Raw genomic sequence first — 20,915 nt, forward strand, 5'->3', positions numbered from 1 at the left:
ATAATGTCTGCCCTAGAAAATGATCCTCTGATCTTAGCAATGTGCTGAGAGCCTACGACTGGAGGCTAAGAATAGAAGAAGTCTCTGGATACAGTACACTGGCATGGCTGTAATTAAACACCGGCTTTAAAGCGCATCGATATGGAACACTCCAAGACGTTGTGTTCTCACGATAATGGCAGGCCTGGAAAGCCTTGATTGAAGCAAGGGTCAAAAGTTCGACTCCCTGCCAGGCCTGGAAAGCCTTGATTGAAGCAAGGGTAAAAAGCTTGACTCCCTTACAGGCCTGGAAAGCCTTGATTGAAGCAAGGGTAAAGAGTTTGACTTCCTAAATTAGAGTGACACGACACCATAGAGAGAATGAATACTGAGTGATTCAGTGCTCACACCCACTCTACCACAAAGGCTTCTTTTTACTAAGGCATTTAAAAAAGAAAAGGAAATGGCTTACCGATTAGATCTTCCGGAATGAGGGACTCTATAGGAGGGTCCAGCTCGGAGCTTTGGCACAGGTACGCTTTCATTTGCGTCATAAACTGCCGGAGCGTCTGCAAGAAATCGACGCCCGAGGTATGGCAGCCACGGTTCTCCTGAACAAAGCTGATGTAGTCCTGGACCAGGGAGCCGAAGTAGGAACTCTTATCCCTGGATAGCTCTGCTATTTTTTTCACCGCCCGTCTCTCTGGAGTCATCAGGGAGGTAAGCATACCGCTCACCTTGCGGAAGCGTCCCTTCAGGGCGCGAGGCACAATAAAGGATCCCCCACTCAGGCTCACGCCCACCCTGCGCCTTCGGGATTTGAAGGAAGGACGAAGACGCATTTCTAAGTCGGCCTCCAGGCCCACCCCATAGTCCTCTTCTACTTCCTCGTCATCGTCATCGTCCTCCTCCTCCTCACTACTGTCCTCTACCATATATTCAGGTGACTGTGAATACTCCAAAGAGTCCGAAGATGACGTGGACATGCTCATGTCACTAAGCCGTTGAAGTCCTCTCTCGTTCCGGATAGATGGACTCCCATCGTTTTTCTCAGGGACGGACGGCGGGAGCTTAGCTTGAGACAAGGCCTTAGCGATGGTCTCGTCATCGAGGGCAATGTGGCAGCGGCGTGCTTCCAGATCGGGCTTAGCAGGTCTCGGAGGGGGTGGGTCGGCAGGCACGGTGATTGGTGAGCCGGCACTTTTGGATGGGCTGCTTTGTTTTCCGCCCATTGTCGGCCTCGGGGGAGCCGGACGCCTGGTTCGGACCTGCTGCTGCCTCGGAGCCACAGGGACGGCCACTGGCATGCTTTTGGGTCTGGTGATAGGCGCTGGTTGTCCGGGTGGAGGTGGAGCGGGTCGCCGGCGTGGCATTAAGCGAGGCGGAGGGGGCCGGGGAGGAGGGTGGGAATTACGGTTCACCTTACTCCCGTTCTCTTGACCGCTGCTCGTTGGCTTCACGGACTCTGTCCTCGCATCCTCGGAGTCGCACTTAGTAGCAGGAGGAACTAGATTCTCTTCACAGTGGTGGCGCTGTCGAGTCTGGAGAAAGAGTGGGTTGACGAAGCAAAGAAGACCACCGGAATGCCTCCTCTCATGTCGAGCGGCGTGAGGATTGGGGCGCAACGTGGGTGGCGCGCTTTCGCAGTGGCTCGGCTGAGACACCTTGTCCTCGCCAGCCCTGCTTGTCCTCTGCGGGCTGAGGGTTCGACTCAAAGGGCGACAGGGAGGGTGTGAGGTCTGCGGCTGGCTGCAGAGAGCTGAGTCCCAAAAGCCTGTAAATCAGAGACAGTGACACTCAGACACAAACACTGACTGGCACACAGCAGAAGTAACCAGCAAGTAAATATTCTCCTCAACAGTTAGAAAAGTGAGCACACGGACTGCAGACTGAAGTTTTCTGACCGTTTTTTTCCTGGTTGAATTTCAGCTTGCTCCTTCCTTTTTTTTCCGGTTGCTGTGACACATACAGTGCTGTGTCTCTTTTGCTCTGATCTAGCGGGTGTGCGTCACACAGCCACAGAGAGGGAGTGGCCAGTGTTATTCACAGAGTGAGCAGGCACTCGACAAACAACACCGCGCACGCATTTCCAGTTCCTCCATTCCCTCCCCTTTGACTTTTGTCCACCACTGTCAAATGTTTACACTGACCTACAGTACATTGTCCTGTAGTTTCTGGACTGCTGATTGTTGTCGCTGATTAATTCATGACATGATCGCAAATATCCTCCAAACACCCAGTATATTCTGCAGTGGACATTTACTTTTGGTCCATTTCTTTTGTAAGAGTTACACATTTTAGGGGGAAAAAAAGCCCTGGCTAGCACAACACAAACATTCACTGCCAAGGACACGGGTTTTTTGGAAGATATACACTGCAAAAACTGAAATTTAGTTATATATTAGATTATTTAGAAAAGTACCAAAAAGTATCGAAATAGTTTTGGTAACGGTACCAAGATATTGGTATCGGGACTACACTACCTCCAATATAGTAATGAAAACTACATCTAAGATGCATGTTACAGTTACAAAGCTGATGTGCAATGAACACAATATTTACTTTATACAACCTTTGTAAAACTCAACAAAAAATTTAAAAAAACCTGTCACATTCTGCCTCATGTCAAAGCCTACTTCCTGACTACAGCAACACGCTTTAGTCCCTGTCTGGGCATATTAAGGCCCGGGGGCCACACGCGGCCCGTTGAGTTTTTCAATCTGGCCCGCCAGACATTCCCAAATAATGTTTTTAGATCTCTAAGATGTAAAGTGTAGCTGCCAATATGATGTGCAGGGATGTTTTCTAATGACCGTAAGTCTTCAACTATACAAAGTATTTCAATGGTTGGAATCTCCACTTTTGCATGATATACTATGGTCATCTAATTACTTACTCTGGTAGTCTAATTAGTTACTATGGTAGTCTAATTAGTTACTATGGTAATCTAAGTCACAGCAGGTCAGACGAGGCACCGAGCAGTGTGGATGGGGAGCGTTTCCACCAGGTGTTTCCAGAGCGGCCAGCCTGAAATGCGGGTGTCAGGGACGAACGCGGAAGGAGATTTTTAAAAACAAAGTTCTAAAGCTTAGAAACACAACAAAACTGCAACAAAAACAGCGAAATATGAACGCAAACGGTAAGAAAAACCCTACCTACTAATATCAGATAGTAGGTAGGGTTTTTCTTCGCAAAAATGCAAGAAAACTGCAACAAAAACAGAAAAATTAACACAAACGGTAAGAAAAGCCCTATCTACTAATCTACTGTCTGGTATTAGTAGGTAGGGTTTTCCTTACCGTTTGCGTTCATATGAGTACCTCGCCCCATCTTTCTCTGTTTTTGTTGCAAAAACAGCGAAATATGAACGCAAACGGTAAGGAAAACCGTATCTACCATCTGATATTAGTAGGTAGGGTTTTTCTTCCCAATAACGCAACAAAACTGCAACAGAAACAGCGAAATATGAACGCAAATGGTAAGAAAAACCCTACTTACTATCTGATATATTAGTAGGTAGGGTTTTTCTTCCCAATAACGCAACAAAACTGCAACAAAAACAGCAGAATATGAACGCAAACGGTAAGAAAAGCCCTATCTACTATCTGGTAGATAGGGTTTTTCTTACCGTTTGCGTTCATATTTCGCTGTTTTTGCAACAAAAACTGAGAAAAATTAACGCAAATGGTAAGAAAAAACGTATGTACTGATATTAGTAGGTAGGGTTTTTCTTCCCAATAACGCAACAAAACTGCAACAGAAACAGCGAAATATGAATGCAAGTGGTAAGAAAAACCCTACTTACTATCTGATATATTAGTAGGTAGGGTTTTTCTACCCAATAACGCAACAAAACTGCAACAAAAACAGCGGAATATGAACGCAAACAGTAAAAAACCCTACCTACTATCTGATTTATTAGTAGGTAGGGTTTTTCTTCCCAATAACGCAACAAAACTGCAACAAAAACAGCGAAATATGAATGCGAACGGTAGGAAAAACCCTACTTACTCTTTGATATTAATAGGTAGGGTTTTTCTTCCAAATAACGCAACAAAACTGCAACAGAAACAGCGAAATATGAACGCAAACGGTAAGAAAAACCCTATCTGCTATCTGATATTAGTAGGTAGGGTTTTTTTCCCCCAATAACGGAACAAAACTGCAACAAAAACAGCGAAATATGAACGCAAATGGGAAGAAAAACCCTACTTACTATCTGATATATTAGTACGTAGGGTTTTTCTTACCGTTTGCGTTCATATTTCGCTGTTTTTGCAACAAAACTGCAACAAAAACAGAAATATAAACGCAAACGGGAAGAAAAACCCTATCTACTATCTGATATTAGGAGGTAGGGTTTTTCTTCCCAAAAACGCAACAAAAACAGTGAAATATGAACGCAAACGGTAAGAAAAACCCTACCTACTAATATCAAATAGTAGGTAGGGTTTTTCTTACCGTTTGCGTTCATACTTCGCTGTTTTTGTTGCAAAAACAGCAAAACAGAATGTAGGGTTTTGCGTTCATATTTCGCTGTTTTTGTTGCGTTTCGCTTGAATGTAAAATATGTCGATCGTGATGGTGTGATGTTCATAAGTTGTGAATATTCAGTGTTTTATCGGTCATAGTTAATATTGTAAATCCCAAATTCTTTATTTTCATGTACATTCTGGGTGTGTGATTAAAAAAAAAAAAGTAAAATTCCATTCCGTTTTTTAAGGCGGTCTGTCATAACATTTTTAGCATTCAATCCAAAATTATTGTGAGGTTTTGTATTAGTGTTCCTAAAAATCAGATATACCGGCCCCCAGACACATTTTTTTTCTTTAAATTTGGCCCCCGAGTCAAAATAATTGCCCAGGCCTGCTGTAGTCTATACCTTACTGCCATATAATGTCTTGAGAATGGCAACTGACTGCAAAGTGTACTATAGAACATACTTGCCAACCATCCCGAATTTTCCAGGAGACCCCCGAATTTCAGTGCCTCTCCCGAAAATCTCCCGGGACAACCATTCTCTCAAATTTCTCCTGATTTCCAGCCGGACAACAAGGAACGCTCCCTCCAGGTCCACGCGGACCTGAGTGAGGACAGCCTGTCGTCACGACCGCTTATCCTCCATATAAACAGCGTGCCGGCCCAGGCTTTTGGAGAGTTCCCAACTGTACACACAACAAACTTTTATATATGTCTCCATTATCCATAGGTTTATCTATAACCCATAAAGTAAGCAGGCACGGAACTATTTCTCAGCGTGTGTTTATTCCAGCCGGCACGTTAATAAACTGACACGCAGCATCCGGATTCCCACCATGCATTGTTTTAAAACTACGGAGAGTAGTAATGTTAAAAAAATATAACAGAGACGAAGCAGAAGAACGAAGAAGAGACATGGCAACGAAGAGTAAGAAGAAGTATGCTTGCAAGTCATCAGAGAGGGTGTTCAGCACGATTGAGAGATAGTGACAGAGAATACAATGAGGAAGGAAAAAAATAAAATAAATATATATATAGCTAGAAATTCGCTGGAAGTCAAGTATGTTATATATATATATATGTATATATATATATATATATATATATATATATATATATATATACAGTATATATATATATATATATATATATATACACTAGACTTTCAGTGAATTCTAGCTGGTATTTCTTAAATATATACCTTCAAAATATTTTTTTTCCTTGAAAATCAACTTTTACCTTGAAAATCATTTTTTTTCCTTAAAAAACTACTTTTACCCTGGAAATATTTTTTTTCTTTGAATATTATTTTTTTTAACACATATTCCTTACAATTGACTACTAAATGGTAACACCCGAATAAGTTTTCAACTTTTTAAGTCAGGGTCCACGTTAATCAATTCATGCTGCACATCAACAAGTAAGTAAGTAAGTAGGCAGTGGGCTCTTTACACCAGCCCTTCCCTTATGTTGAAATGTTGACAGGTGTGTCCCACACGTGCCCCTGAGAAAATGTTTTGCTTGATGATCTTGCTCGAAATGAATGTGCTTGTCAATTTTCAAAATGTGTACCAAATTGTGTGCTGACTCTTGACATTTAGAGTCAGTCTGACTTATAGGGTGCATTTAAAAAAAGATTTACACTATGGAATGTCCTATTTTTTTTTTTTTATGATTACAAGGACAAGCAGCGATGCAGAATTAGCCCGAGCGATGACAGGGACTACTGTACAGCCTAAAAATAGAAATGTTAAGTGTTGCAATACTAGACAGCTGCTATCATATGTCCGGCCCACAGTGTTCCCACATGAAATTAGGCCGGTGCTATTCATAACGCTTCTTGTGAGCAACAAGATTAAAAAAAAGTAAAATTTAAGATCATCATCAACGTTGGATTTACAAACCCCGTTTCCATATGAGTTGGGAAATTGTGTTAGATGTAAATATAAACGGAATACAATGATTTGCAAATCCTTTTCGACCCATATCCAGTTGAGTGCACTACATAGACAACATATTTGATGTTCAAACTCATAAACTTTATTTATTTTTTTTGCAAATAATAATTAATTTATAATTTCATGGCTGCAACACGTGCCAAAGTAGTTGCGAAAGGGCATGTTCACCACTGTGTTACATCACCTTTTCTTTAAACAACACTCAATAAACGTTTGGGAACTGAGGAAACTAATTGTTGAAGCTTTGAAAGTGGAATTATTTCCCATTCTTTTTTTATGTAGAGCTTTAGTCGTTCAACAGTCCCGGGTCTCCGCTGTCGTATTTTACGCTTCATAATTCGCCACACAATTTCGATGGGAGACAGGTCTGGACTACAGGCGGGCCAGGAAAGCACCCGCACTCTTTTTTTACGAAGCCACGCTGTTGTAACACGAGCTGAATGTGGCTTGACATTGTCTTGCTGAAATAAGCATGGGCGTCCATGAAAAACATGGCGCTTAGAAGCCAGTATATGTTGTTCCAAAACCTGTATGTACCTTTCAGCATTAATGGTGCCTTCACAGATGTGTAAGTTACCCATGCCTTGGGCATTAATGCACTCCCATACCATCACAGATGCTGGCTTTTGAACTTTGCGTCGATAACAGTCTGGATGGTTCGCTTCCCCTTTGTCGAATATTTCCAAAAACAATTTTAAATGTGGACTCATCAGACCACAGAACACTTTTCCACTTTGCATCAGTCCATCTTAGATGATCTCGGGCCCAGAGAAGCCGGCGGCGTTTCTGGATGTTGTTGATAAATGGCTTTGGCTTTGCATAGTAGAGCTTTAACTTGCACTTACAGATGTAGCGACGAACTGTATTTAGTGACAGTGGTTTTCTGAAGTGTTCCTGAGCCCATGTGGTGATATCTTTTGGAGATTGATGTCGGTTTTTGATACAGTGCCGTCTGAGGGATCGAAGGTTACCGTCATTCAATGTTGGTTTCCGGCCATGCCGCTTGCGTGGAGTGATTTTTCCAGATTCTCGGAACCTTTTGATGATATTATGGACCATAGATGTTGAAATCCCTAAATTTCTTTCAATTGCACTTTGAGAAACGTTGTTCTTAAAGTGTTTGACTATTTGCTCATGCAGTTGTGGACAAAGGGGTGTACCTCGCCCCATCCGTTCTTGTGAAAGACTTAGCATTTTTTGGGAAGCGGTTTTTATACCCAATCATGGCACCCACCTGTTCCCAATTAGCCTGCACACCTGTGGGACGTTCCAAATAAGTGTTTGATGAGCATTCCTCAACTTTATCAGTATTTATTGCCACCTTTCCCAACTTCTTTGTCACGTGTTGCTGGCATCAAAGTCTAAAGTTAATGATTATTTGCAAAAAAAAAAATGTTTATCAATTTGAACATCAAATATGTTGTCTTTGTAGCATATTCAACTGAATATGGATTGAAAATGATTTGCAAATCATTGTATTCAGTTTATATTTACATCTAACACAATTTCCCAACTCATATGGAAACGGGGTTTGTACATCCAATAGTTTTTCCACACTTGTTCATGGTTGTTTTATTAATATAAATGTGTTTACATGTTATTTATTGTGAATATTATTAATTACATTTCACAATAAAATGAAAATGTATACTTTGTATAAAACAACGAGATTTCCACATAGTTCAACTCTCCTCTATTTTAAATGGGAACAGCATTTTTTCAGGGAATTTTGCTTATCGTTCACATTCATAAATAGTAAATAAATGTGATTAAAAAGTCAGCTTACAGTCGAGCCTATGGGAGCTGCTGTCTTCTGCCGATAAAGCCCTTAAAAAAACATCCAAACACCTCTGTTACGGTTGTATATAAATTATGTAATTATATACGATCAAAAGTTTACATACACCTGTAAAGAACATAATGTCATGGCTGTCTTGAGTTTCCAATCATTTCTGCAACTTATTTTTTGTGATAGAGTGATGGGAGCACAAACTTGTTGGTCCACAGAAAATATTCATGAAGTTTGGTTATTTTATGAATTTATCATGGATCTACTGAAAATGTGACCAAATCAAAAGTATACACACAGCAATGTTAATATTTGCTTAAATGTCCCTTGGGAAGTTTCACTGCAATAAGGCACTTTTGGTAGCCATCCACAAGCTTCTGGTTGAATTTTTTGACCACTCCTATTGACAAAATTGGTGCAGTTCAGCTAAATGTGTTGGTTTTCTGACGTGGACTTATTTCTTCAGCATTGTCCGCATGTTTAAGTCAGGACTTTGGGAGTTGACGACCGCAGCATGAGAGGTTTACTGGCGACGCTTGATGACCTCATCAAACCGCTGCGAGCGGAGCATAACAACAGCAAGAGTGTGTTGTTGCCGGTGCTGTAGCCGTGGCTAACAAGCGAGCTCGCTCGGTGACTAACTAACGACACCATGTCTATGTTTGGGATTATTTTAAAGTGTGTCTGATGGATAAAATCTAGCAATTTGCAATGACTGCAAAAAGTTGATTATGCGAGGAGGAACCAAGACATCTTCCTTTAATATGAGCAATTTGATCTCCCACCCCTTCAAGAACCATAAAGAGATACACGATGAATACAAGCAAAAGATGGATGAAAAGCAAACACCGGACGCAGCTTGCAGTGAACGGAGGTGCCCTGTCTCAACGCCGCATTTCAGAAGCTCTGACTGACTGCTCGGCCACTTCACGCAATCACCACTAGCTTGCAGCACATTTGTGTTACACATAAAAATAAATTAGAGCAGGGTAGATTGAGCCCAGTTTATAATTCCCGGTTATACAGTATACCAGGCAGTCTACTAAACAAGGACAAAGTTATTGTTTACTTTATTACTCTAGTATACTCTGGACTGAACAAAATTAGGCATAATAATGTGTTAATTCCACAACTGTATATATCGGTATCGGTTGATATCGGAATCAGTAATTAAGAGTTGGACAATATCGGACATCTCTAATCGGCATATATTCCGCATATTCGTGAGGATAGAAAGTTTGCACGTGTTTTAGTACACGCAAACATTAATTAAGTACATAAAAATATGAAAGTTTCATATCACGGTTGTTGTAAGGGAAAACTGTTGAAAACTGTTCTGTAAATGTCTTACTGTTTTTGCTATGTATACTTTTCTACCGCTTGTCCCTATTCCAGCTGCACTCGAGCAGAATATGGAGTACAACCTGGACTGTTTTTAAAGCTATTTAAAAAAAAAAAAAAAAAAGGACTACCTGGTCCAAGTTGTGCCACCTCCTCCAGGTCTTTTTGGGTCTTGGCAGATGCTATGGCCTCGGGGAGTTTGAGAGGGAAGGGCAACAAATCCCTGGGGAAAAAAAGGTAAATATCTTGTTTAACTTGTGCTTGTGAAATGTTCCATCAATAACCTTAAATCCAGTTTTATGATGTTTTATAAGCACTTCCTTCATTATTCATTTTCTTTAGTCTGAACCCGGAAGCTGATACTTGATGTAATCTGAGCTCAGAGAGCCAGCTGAAACTTAAACAGCCATCAGGCCCATCACTAAAGAAAAGTGTTTTATTTGACTATATGCTCATGAATGCAAATAAATTACCTACATTTTGTATAAGGTAATATCTTATACAGTCGTGGTCAAAAGTTTACATACACTTGTAAAGAACATAATGTCATGGCTGTCGTGAGTTTCCTATAATTTCTACAACTCTTAATTTTTTGTGATAGAGTGATTGGAGCACATACTTGGTCACAAAAAAAATTCATAACATTTGGTTCTTTTATGAATTTATTATGGACCCAGCAAATCTGCTGGGTCAGCAGTACAGTGGGGCAAAAAAGTATTTAGTCAGCCACCAATTGAGGTCTGTAATTTTCATCATAGGTACACTTCAACTGTGAGAGACATAATGTGAAAAAAAAATCTAGGAATTCACATTGTAGGAATTTTAAAGACTTTATTTGTAAATTATGGTAGGAAATAAGTATTTGGTCAACCATTCAAAACTCTCACTGATGGAAGGAGGTTTTGTCTCAATATCTCACGATACATGGCCCCATTCATTCTTTCCTTAACACGGAACAATCGTCCTGTCTCCTTAGCAGAAAAACAGCCCCAAAGCATGATGTTTCCACCCCCATGCTTCACAGTAGGTATGGTGTTCTTGGGATGCAACTCAGTATTCTTCTTTCTCCAAACACGACGAGTTGAGTTTATACCAAAAGGTTCTATTTTGGTTTCATCTGACCACATGACATTCTCCCAATCCTCTGCTGTATCATCCATGTGCTCTCTGACAAACTTCAGACGGGCCTGGACATGCACTGGCTTAAGCAAGGGGACAGGTTTGGCACTGCAGGATTTGATTCCCTGTCGGCGTAGTGTGTTACTGATGGTAACCTTTGTTACTTTGGTCCAAGCTCTCTGCACGTCATTCACCAGGTCCCGCCGTGTGGTTCTGGGATTTTTGCTCACCGTTCTCATGATCATTTTGAACCCACGGGATGAGATCTTGCGTGGAGCCCCAGATCGAGGGAGATTATCAGTGGTCTTGTATGTCTTCCATTGTCTGATACTTGCTCCCACAGTTGATTTTTTCACACCAAGCCACTTGCCTATTGTAGATTCACTCTTCCCAGTCTGGTGCAGGTCTACAGTTCTTTTCCTGGTGTCCTTCGACAGCTCTTTGGTCTTGGCCATAGTGGAGTTTGGAGTCTGACTGTTTGAGGCTGTGGAGAGGTGTCTTTTATACAGATAACAAGTTTAAACAAGTGCCAGTAATACAGGTAACAAGTGGAGGACAGAAGAGCTTCTTAAAGAAGACGTTACAGGTCTGTGAGAGCTAGAGATCTTCCTTGTTTGAAGTGACCAAATACTTATTTTCCACCATAATTTACAAATAAATTCTTTAAAATTCCTACAATGTGAATTCCTGGATATTTTTTTTCCCCATTCCGTCTGTCACAGTTGAAGTGTACTACCTATGATGAAAACTACAGACCTCTGTCATCATTTTAAGTGGGAGAACTTGCACAATCGGTGGCTGACTAAATACTTTTTTGCCCCACTGTATACATACAGCAACGTTAATATTTGCTTACATGTGCCTTGGCAAGTTTCACTGCAATAAGGCGCTTTTGGTAGCCATCCACAAGCTTCTGGTTGAATTTTTGACCACTCCTCTTGACAAAATTGGCGCAGTTCCGCTAAATGTGTTGGTTTTCTGACATGGACTTGTTTCTTCAGCATTGTCCACACGTTGATTAAGTCAGGACTTTGGGAAGGCCATTCTTAAACCTTAATTCTAGCCAGATTCCTTTACCACTTTTGACGTGTGTTTGGAGTCATTGTCCTGTTGGAACACCCAACTGTGCCCAAGACCCAACCACCGGGCTGATGATTTTAGGTTGGAGGTAATCCTCCTTTTTCATTGTCCCATTTACTCTCTGTAAAGCACCAGTTCCATTGGCAGCAAAAAATGCCCATAGCATAATACTACCACCACCATGCTTGATGGTGAGCATGGTGTTCCTGGGATTAAAAGCCTCACCTTTTCCCCTCCAAACATATTACGAGGTATTTTGGCCCAACAGCTCAATTTTTGCTTCATCTGACATCACATGGACAAAGATAAGACCTTCAAGAGGACATTTCTGTGGTTTTAGAATGGCCTTCCCAAAGTTATGACCTAAACGTGTGGACAATGCTGAAGAAACAACTCCATGTCAGAAAACCAACACATTTGGCTGAACTGCACCAATTTTTTCAAAGAGGAGTGGTCAAAATTGAACTAGAATCTTGTGGATGGCTACCAAAAAGTGCCTTATTGCAGTGAAACTTGCCATGGGACATGTAAGCAAATATTAACATTGCTGTATGTATACTGTGGACCCAGCAGATTTGCTCACATTTTCAGTAGTCCCATAATAAATCCATAAAAGAACCAAACTTCATGAATGTTTTTTGTGACCATATCACTCTATCGCAAAAAAATAAGAGTTGAAATGATTGGAAACTCAAGACAGCCATGACATTATGTTCTTTACAAGTGTATGTAAACTTTTGACCAGGACTGTATTTGTATATGTGTATACGTGTCAGATGGGCGCTCTCTACAGGTGGGATACTGGCATACCCAGATGAAGTGGATAAAACCCATTTATAGGGGAGTCTAACACAGGTTTTTTTGTTTTTGTTTTGTTGAGATTCCATCCATTTTCTACAGCTTGTCCCTCTTGAGGGTGGAAGGCGGTGTACACTCATTCATTCATTCAGACATTTTTTATTTATCTCCTTCACTGATGTTCATTTTTCATCGATAAACAATTCAAATTTAGCAACTAAACACATTTTTACACACCTATGCTTGAGAAGGAACAGGATGAAGAAAATCTTATATTTCCTGCCCCCTTCAAAATAATAACTAGTCTTACTTAAGGGATAGCCCAGATTCACAAGCATACAAACCAAACAAATACATCCAATTTACAGATTACTCTTAATTTACAATTGAAGTTAAAAAGTGGCTTCGGAGCAATCAAAGGTGCTCACACGGTCACTAAGGTGGCCACTATGTTTGACAGATCCACTTAATGTGTATTACATTTATCCATGTCAGCATTTTTGTTGTAAATTGTGAGGTGTGTGTGTTAAAATCATGGTTGTTTTTACAAATGATGACAGATGTGAACAAGAGCATGTATTGTCTTTGTGTGATGATGTAAATACTATGTGGTTAAATTGTATATTAGGTATGTTTCCATGAAAGGGCATTTTATGACTTTTCTTAATTTAATTACATGATATGGAATGATTTTATTGTAATAATTTTATTGCATGATTTTTTTATTCCTCTAATTTAGGTAGCCAGGGACTGCAGATGGAAATGAGCTATTTAGCTATAATGTGGTACAGAACACATCTGTCTTTGAGCTTAAGGTTTCTGTGAATTGTCCCTTCAAATAAAGACAAAATTAAATATAATGAAAAACCAACAAAAACACACGCAAAAAAAATGAAGAAACCGAACCAAAAAAGTAATATACAACTCATGGTATGATACAAAACAAATACAAAACCAGACAAAAAAAATTGTAAAATAATAAATATAAAGCAAAATGTATACAGACAACATGCCAGCAACTTGAGGGTTCCAGGTTCGATCCCCGCTACCGCCATCCTAGTCCCTGCCGTTGTGTCCTTGGGCAAGACACTTTGCCCACCTTTTCCCGGTGCCGCACCCACACTGGTTTAAATGTAACTTAGATATTAGGTAAAAGTGCTTTAAATCACTAGAGAAAAGCGCTATATAAATATAATTCACTTCAGTAGGGCTAATTTAGTGTTGCCAATCAACCAATTCCCGGGTGCGTGTCTTTGGGGGTTGGTGGAACCCACGCAGGGAGAACATGCAAACTCCGCAGAGAAACACCCCGAGGCCGGGGATCAAACACAGGACTTTCTTATTGTAAGGCACACGCATTAACCCCTGAACCGCCGTGCTGCCTCACTTTTATAATAGTGTTTTAAATGAGTTCAAAGCGATTAGGTGGAAAATTGTCCAGGGTGTACACCGCCTTCTGCCCAAATGCAGCTGAGATAGGCTCCAGCTACCCCAAAAGGGACAAGCTGTAGAAAATGGATGGATAGAAGAAAGAGGAAAGACAACAATACAAGACAGAGAAATACCATGAAGTACCTGCTTATACAGTAGAAAGCCACCAGGCGGAAAATATCTGCAAAACTGATCCCAGATCCATCAAGGGAGAATGCTATAAAGAGATAAAAATATGCAGATGTTAATGAAGCTAAAAGCAGTAAACAGGTGGACAGATGACCTCCATTAAAATACCGACAAGCCCCCCCCCTCTCGCACGTGTACATTGGTATCAGTTGGGAAAACTCCCTGCTGCTATGAGATCATGCTTTGACAATGTGATACTGTCATCGCTTTCACTGCACCAATGCTAAGGTGGCAGATAAAGGTAATTTGATTTTCTTCTATTGTGGAGAAAGAAGAAATGAAATAATTGAAAATATAGTTGTGAACAACAGAACAAAACAAATGTAAAACATGTCACTAGGATGTAAATATTTTTGTCAAATTACTGAACACTTAGAAGAGTTTTCCCAAAACATGGAAAAGCGTGACATGATACAGTTTTTTTTTTTTTTGGGTGAGTCATCATGTATCTTTACTAGCAGAGATGTCCAATAATGGCTTTTTTTGCCAATATCCGATATTGTCCAACTCTTTATTACCGATTCCGATACCAATATATATACAGTCATGGAATTAACACATTATTATGCCTAATTTTGTTGTGATGCCCCGCTGGATGCATTAAACAACAGGGTTTTCCAAAATAAATCAAACTCAAGTTATGGAAAAAAATGCCAACATGACACTGCCATATTTATTATTGAAGTCACAAAGTGCATTATTTTTGTTTAACATGCCTCAAAACAGCAGCTTGGAATTTGGGACATGTTCTCCCTAAGAGAGTATGAGGAGGTTGAGTTAGGTAGGACTGGGGTGTGTATATTGTAGCGTCCCGGAAGAGTTAGTGCTGCAAGGGTTACTGGGTGTTTGTTCTGTTGTGTTGTGTTTATGGTTTGTTACGGTGCGGGTTCACAGTGTGGCACATATTTGTAAAAGTGTTAAAGTTATTTCTACGGCCACCCTCAGTGTGACCTGTATGGCTGTTGACCAAGTATGCTTTGCATTCACTGAGCATTCATGTGATTGGGCTGGCACACAAAGGCAGTGCCTTTAAGGTTTATTGGCGCTCTGTACTTCTCCCTACATCCATGTAACACTCCGTACAGCGGCGTTTTAAAAAGACATGAATTTTACTTTTTGACACCGATACCGATAATTTCTGATATTACATTTAAAAGCATTTATGGGCAGATAATTTTGGCAGTCCAATATTTTCGGATATCTTTAGTTTGAAGTAATATCCAACAATTGCGAGAATGACTTTTTATTGTCAATATCGACTGCTGAGTTTCACTTTTTAACGTTTTCTGCTGGTGGTGTGCCTCCGCATTTTTTCAATAAAAAAATGTGCCTTGGCTCAAAAAAGGTTGAAAAACACTGCATTAGACGTTCATTCACAGATTGTTTTTTTTAGCAGGATTAAGAAAAATCTCCAAAAATGACTGCCCCAAAAAATTCTAGGAATATATTTTGCTGCATTTTCAAAGTGTTTTCTCCAAATTCTGGAAGGTGCATTGTAGGTGAGGGCAATTATAGTCTACTATAGTGGTAGAAATTGTTGTTATGTAGAAGTTGAAGCACACCGAGTCATGCAACTTACTATACTGGCTTTCTCTGACAGGAAAGTGGCTGATGGAGCTTCCCGACCGATCCTCTTTCAGACGCACAGAGAGGACCTTCCTCTGCAGAACCATCGACTTCCTTACCAGGAACACCTGCACCAGAATGTCAGGGAATATTTAAAACATAGTTTGAATGTATATCATTGCAAAAAGTCAGTGTTCAAAAACAGGGGAAAAAAAATACAAAAATGAGGGGTATTTTATTTGAACTAAGCAAAATTATCTGCCATTAGAACAATAAAATTAGGCTTGTCAAGACTTTTCAGAACAGGTAAAATTAGCTAACCTCAATGAAGCCAAAAATACCTTAAAATAAGTATATTCTCACTAATAACAAGTGCTTTTGTCTTGGTAGAAAAAAAATTTGACCTTTTAGCTCAATAAGTTGGAGAATATTCTTAAATTAAGTAAATGTTTGTGCCATTATCTTGACATAAAGATAATTTTTTCATGCTTGAAGTAAGAAATTGTTACTTTTATACTTGTAAATGTTAATGACACAGCTTAGCAACAGTTGATATTTTAGTTTCAAGCATGTTATACTCAATATAGGTCATCAAATCTCAGCAACAAGCTGTGATATCTTATTGAGATAATTTAGGACCAAAACCCTTAAAACAAGTAAAACACTCGAACATAAAATCTGCTTAGTGAGAAGAATGATCTTATCAGACAGAATACTTATTTGAGATATTCAATCTTACTAAGATTTAAGTTTTTGGAATGCAGTGCTTCTCAAAATTTTTTTCAGTAAAGATTAGGCCTGACGCAATAAAACTTTTTCATTTTAGAAATGAGCCTTGAGTATTGGTCGATACCAATTTTATCTGATATAATATCAACATGAATATCCTTTTTTTAGTGAGGAATGTTAGAAAATTGATTGATTGAGAAGTTTATTGACATCTTAAAGAAAAGGCTTGATCAAGTTAGATTATTCAAAAAAAAAGAACAATGGCAGGTATGAAAAATGCTAAATTTATTATTAAATGTATAGGCTCCAGCAACCCCCCGCGACCCCGAAAGGGACAAGCGGTAGAAAATGGATAGGTGTCGTAAATGTTTTTTGGCAACAATAGTTAAGACATTTATTGACATTTTATAAAAAAGGCTTGATCAAGTTAAATTATTCAAAAAAAGAATAATGGTAGGTATGAAAAACACTATATTATTAAATGTATAAGCTCCAGCAACCCCCCGCCACCCCAAAAGGGATAAGCGGTAAAAAATGGATGGATGGATGGATGGATGGGTGTAGTAACTGTTTTTTGGCGACAATAGTTCATTAAGCTACCGGATACTTTATTACACGCTTCTGCATTGGAGGCTTTTGTATGTGTAAGTAATATGCAACTATAATTATTTGATACTTGTTAATAATGGCAAATGTTCTGTTTTAGGCCGCTATTGTGTGCTTAGCTGTTGTGTAGCTGCTAGTTAGCTCCTAGTAGCCTATAGCGTATATACAGTGTCCAGCTTTGCACCAGTTAAGACGCTGCAGGACTTCCCATATCGGAGACTTAGGTAAAAGCGATAAACCGTATTTCCTTGAATTGCCGCCGGGTATATGTTATCCGCATGCCTCGTGTTACCGCCGGGTCAAACTCGTTTTGCAAAATAATTAGCATGCGGGCTTCACGGTGGCAGAGGAGTTAGTGCGTCTGCCTCACAATACGAAATTCCTGCAGTCCTGGGTTCACATCCAGGCTCGGGATCTTTCTGTGTGGAGTTTGCATGTTCTCCCCGTGAATGCGTGGGTTCCCTCCGGGTACTCCGGCTTCCTCCCACTTCCAAAGACATGCACCTGGGGATAGGTTGATTGGCAACACTAAATTGGCCCTAGTGTGTGAATTTGAGTGTGAATGTTGTCTGTCTATCTGTGTTGGCCCTGCGATGAGGTGGCGACTTGTCCAGGGTGTACCTTGCCTTCCGCCCGATTGTAGCTGAGATAGGCGCCAGCGCCCCCCCCGTGACCCCAAAAGGGAATAAGCGGTAGAAAATGGATGGATGGATGGATGGATTAGCGCATGCTTAGAATTAGTGCATGCCTAGAATTACTGCCGGGTCAAACTTGTTTAGCAAAATAATTAGCGCATGCCTCGGTTTACCGCCGGGTCATACTGCTAACGTCACAAGTGTGTAACAGAGGTGGGAAATAAGCTATATTTCCTGTCATGGCATCCCCTCATATTACCTGCGCCGTTTCCACGTTTAATCTCGCGAGTTTAACACAAGCGCTCACGTGACCCGCTGCAGCCTATCGCGCTTTATATAATTCAGCGTTCCAAGATGGCTGCCAGGTGCGGTAGCTAAGCCTGGGGACATCTGAAGCCGGTATGTTTTAAAGTTGTCGTTTGGCTGCATATCGTAAAAACAACCGTCCAACATTTTACAACTAATTGTAAACTTATAGGTGCCGACCATCAGGGCCGAGTTGCGATGAGCGAGTGTGGCGATGAAAAGATATTAAACCGAGTTGGTAAGGGAATTTGTTTGCTAATAGTAGCTACTATCCGAACCCATGTTTTTTCTATGGGCGGTTATCATCGGGTTTTAATCCCATTTCCTCTATTGTTTCTGATCCGATTGAATTTATATTTATGTCGAGTCTTTATTTTGGGTACTTACATACGGTGACTGAGTGTTGTGGCATTTTAAGGCCATCTGCATTTTTTTATGCTACTGTTCTGAAGGTTTGCATATTTATGTAATTGTTCCTTTAGTTCTACAAATAGGAGATCATTTCTGTTAAGGGTTTAATTATAATTTATTTTTATTTCATATGTGTCGTTTGGAAAGGTAAAATGTATTTCTTTAAGTTGTTTAACCGTTGCTATGGCTTCGGTTGCTATGGTTTCCGGTTGCTATGCTTACGGGCAGTTACGTTTCCACCGGCACGTTAAACAAAGTGTTAAAAGAGCTCCGGGATTAACAAGCAACGTAGTGTCGGTAATTCTACACGGGACATAGTTCACCACGGTTGCAGTTCAGAGAAATAACCACAGTAAGCTTCCTATTTCAGTGTGTTATAAGTGACAGTTTATAAGTTGCACTCGTTAAAGTTTAGGACGTTTGGGCACTCACGTTGCCAGTAGATGGGACGGGTGTGCTAACCGCAGCTCGCACGTGTGTTTGTTTGCTGCACAGTGACTTCACGAACGGCAGGTTTAGTCACGTATTAAGTTTGTTAAAGAAACCCTCTCCCCTGTGACTGTTTACTATTTGGAGAGCGAGTGTGGAACATTATAAAGAGTTTAGTTGTGTGCTATCGTGGCTACATTGCTGTGAGGGAAGTGGACAGCGCGAGTTGCGGAGGTAGCGTGTGAGTGGGGACGAGTGTATGAGTGTAATTAATGTGTATTTATTATTGTCTGATTATTGTATGTTTATGTGGTGTGTATAGTAAATTGTTCAACTATATAAGCAAGGGGCGCTCACACTTTTTCTGCAGGCGAGCTACTTTTCAATTGACCAAGTCGAGGAGATCTACCTAATTCCTATTTATAATTTATATTTATTTATTTATGAAAGAGACATTTTTGTTAACAAGTTAATGGTGTTTAATGATAATACAAGCATGTTTAACACACATAGATTCCTTTCTTTCATGAAGACAAGAATATAAGTTGGTGTATTTGATAATGATGGCTTGCATTGATTGGAATTAGACAGTGGTGCTGATAACGTCCGCATTTTCAAATGGAGGAAAAAAAAAGTCCTCCTTTCTGTCCAATACCACATGAAAGTGTTTGGATTTGGCATCTCATTTGTCCAACTTGCATACTCGATTTAAACACTTTGTTATGAGAGTAGCATATGTGTGTGGCCCTTTAATGTCTGGCAGCAGGTGAGTGACGTCAGTGAGAGTGCGGGTGGGCAAGCAAGTGAGCAAGCGGTCGCTGAGGGCGGGGGAGAAATACATTGGCATCAAACTCCGTAGCTTGCTAGCTTGTGCACGCTAGCTTTCTGAGACTCTTATTTTGTTAGCACAGGCCGGATAAAACAGGTCTTTTGTGGTGAAGACAGGAACTGCGCAGTCGGTCTTTAGAGTTTTGACGGTAGGTACGGAGTCTCTAGAAATAAAATGTGTTTCTCTGCGTCCGCCCTGTTAGTGATTTTTTTCTTAAATATGAGCTCGCAGCAGCCAGCGTTATCTCACAAGATCCTCGGGTGCCGAGAATGTCAAACAACTGACGGAAGTGAAGTCTTGGTATGATTGATGATTGCTCATTTTTATGTATATTTTTTAATGCCTGGCTTGAGATCGACTGACACACCCTCCGAGATCGACCAGTCGATCGCGATCGACGAAATGGGCACCCCTGCTATAAGCTGTCTCCTCTCACTCTTTCTTACACTAGATTTATTGGGTAAATAGTGAATAATTGGAGCATCCCCCCAAGGTAAAATACAGTCCTTTACAGGCTCCTGTACATTGACGTCTTTTTAATTAAATGTGCTTTTCATGATGGTATCCTTACATCATACTCAAATTTATAAGCGCAGGCCTAAATTTACCGCATGCCTTTGGTAAGTGCTGCAGTGAGAAGAGGTTTTAAAATAATTAGCGCATGTTTACTTTTACCGCATGCCTTTGGTAAGCGCAGGAGTGAGAAGAGCCCTGGCCGCAATTCAAGGAAATACAGTAATCTGATAGTAGCTTTTTGCTGATTGAACTGATATCTGATATCAATATCAGCTTGGGACACCCCTAATAAAAAAATATACAGCATTTATAAAATTCCAATACAAATTGTTAAACATTTCAGTGATTTTTCTGTTTTTTCTTTTTCATTCTCTCGCATTTTATTAGATGAAAACTACAATAAAAGTTCTGCACTGGTCTGTTCTTTTTCCAATTTGAACTCTGCGGCTTATAAAACTGCGTGGCTAAGCTATAGATTTCTTCGCCAGCATATGCATATTACACCAACAGTGACACTGTCGACTGTTGAAATTTTTTTTAAAACCACTACAACAATTCCCATCCCCAAACAGGCCGACATCTCATGCCTAAATGACTACAGACCTGTAGCACTCACCTCCATACCTGCCAAATGCATGGATAGACTGATATTGAAACGCATTAAAAAAGCAATACTACCATCCCTTGACCCATATCATTTCGCGTACCGGGAGAACCGATCGATT

The 20,915-nt window shown here is 40.3% G+C and overlaps 1 protein-coding gene across 5 annotated transcripts in view; it reads right to left on the reverse strand.

Moving 5' to 3' along the window:
• Nucleotides 1-20,915, reverse strand: part of LOC133557255 (ras and Rab interactor 2-like) — a 100,661-nt gene that overhangs the window by 39,482 nt on the left and 40,264 nt on the right. For all 5 annotated transcript variants that reach the window (XM_061907602.1, XM_061907610.1, XM_061907619.1 and 2 more), the window contains 4 exons: nt 15,743-15,857; nt 14,119-14,191; nt 9,678-9,769; nt 452-1,753 (listed from right to left, as the gene is read on the reverse strand). In XM_061907602.1, the coding sequence (XP_061763586.1) occupies nt 452-1,753; nt 9,678-9,769; nt 14,119-14,191; nt 15,743-15,857 (1,582 nt within the window). The remainder of the gene's footprint in view (nt 1-451; nt 1,754-9,677; nt 9,770-14,118; nt 14,192-15,742; nt 15,858-20,915) is intronic.

Source organism: Nerophis ophidion, linkage group LG01 (genome assembly GCF_033978795.1).
Source record: "Nerophis ophidion isolate RoL-2023_Sa linkage group LG01, RoL_Noph_v1.0, whole genome shotgun sequence".
NCBI lineage: Eukaryota > Metazoa > Chordata > Actinopteri > Syngnathiformes > Syngnathidae > Nerophis > Nerophis ophidion.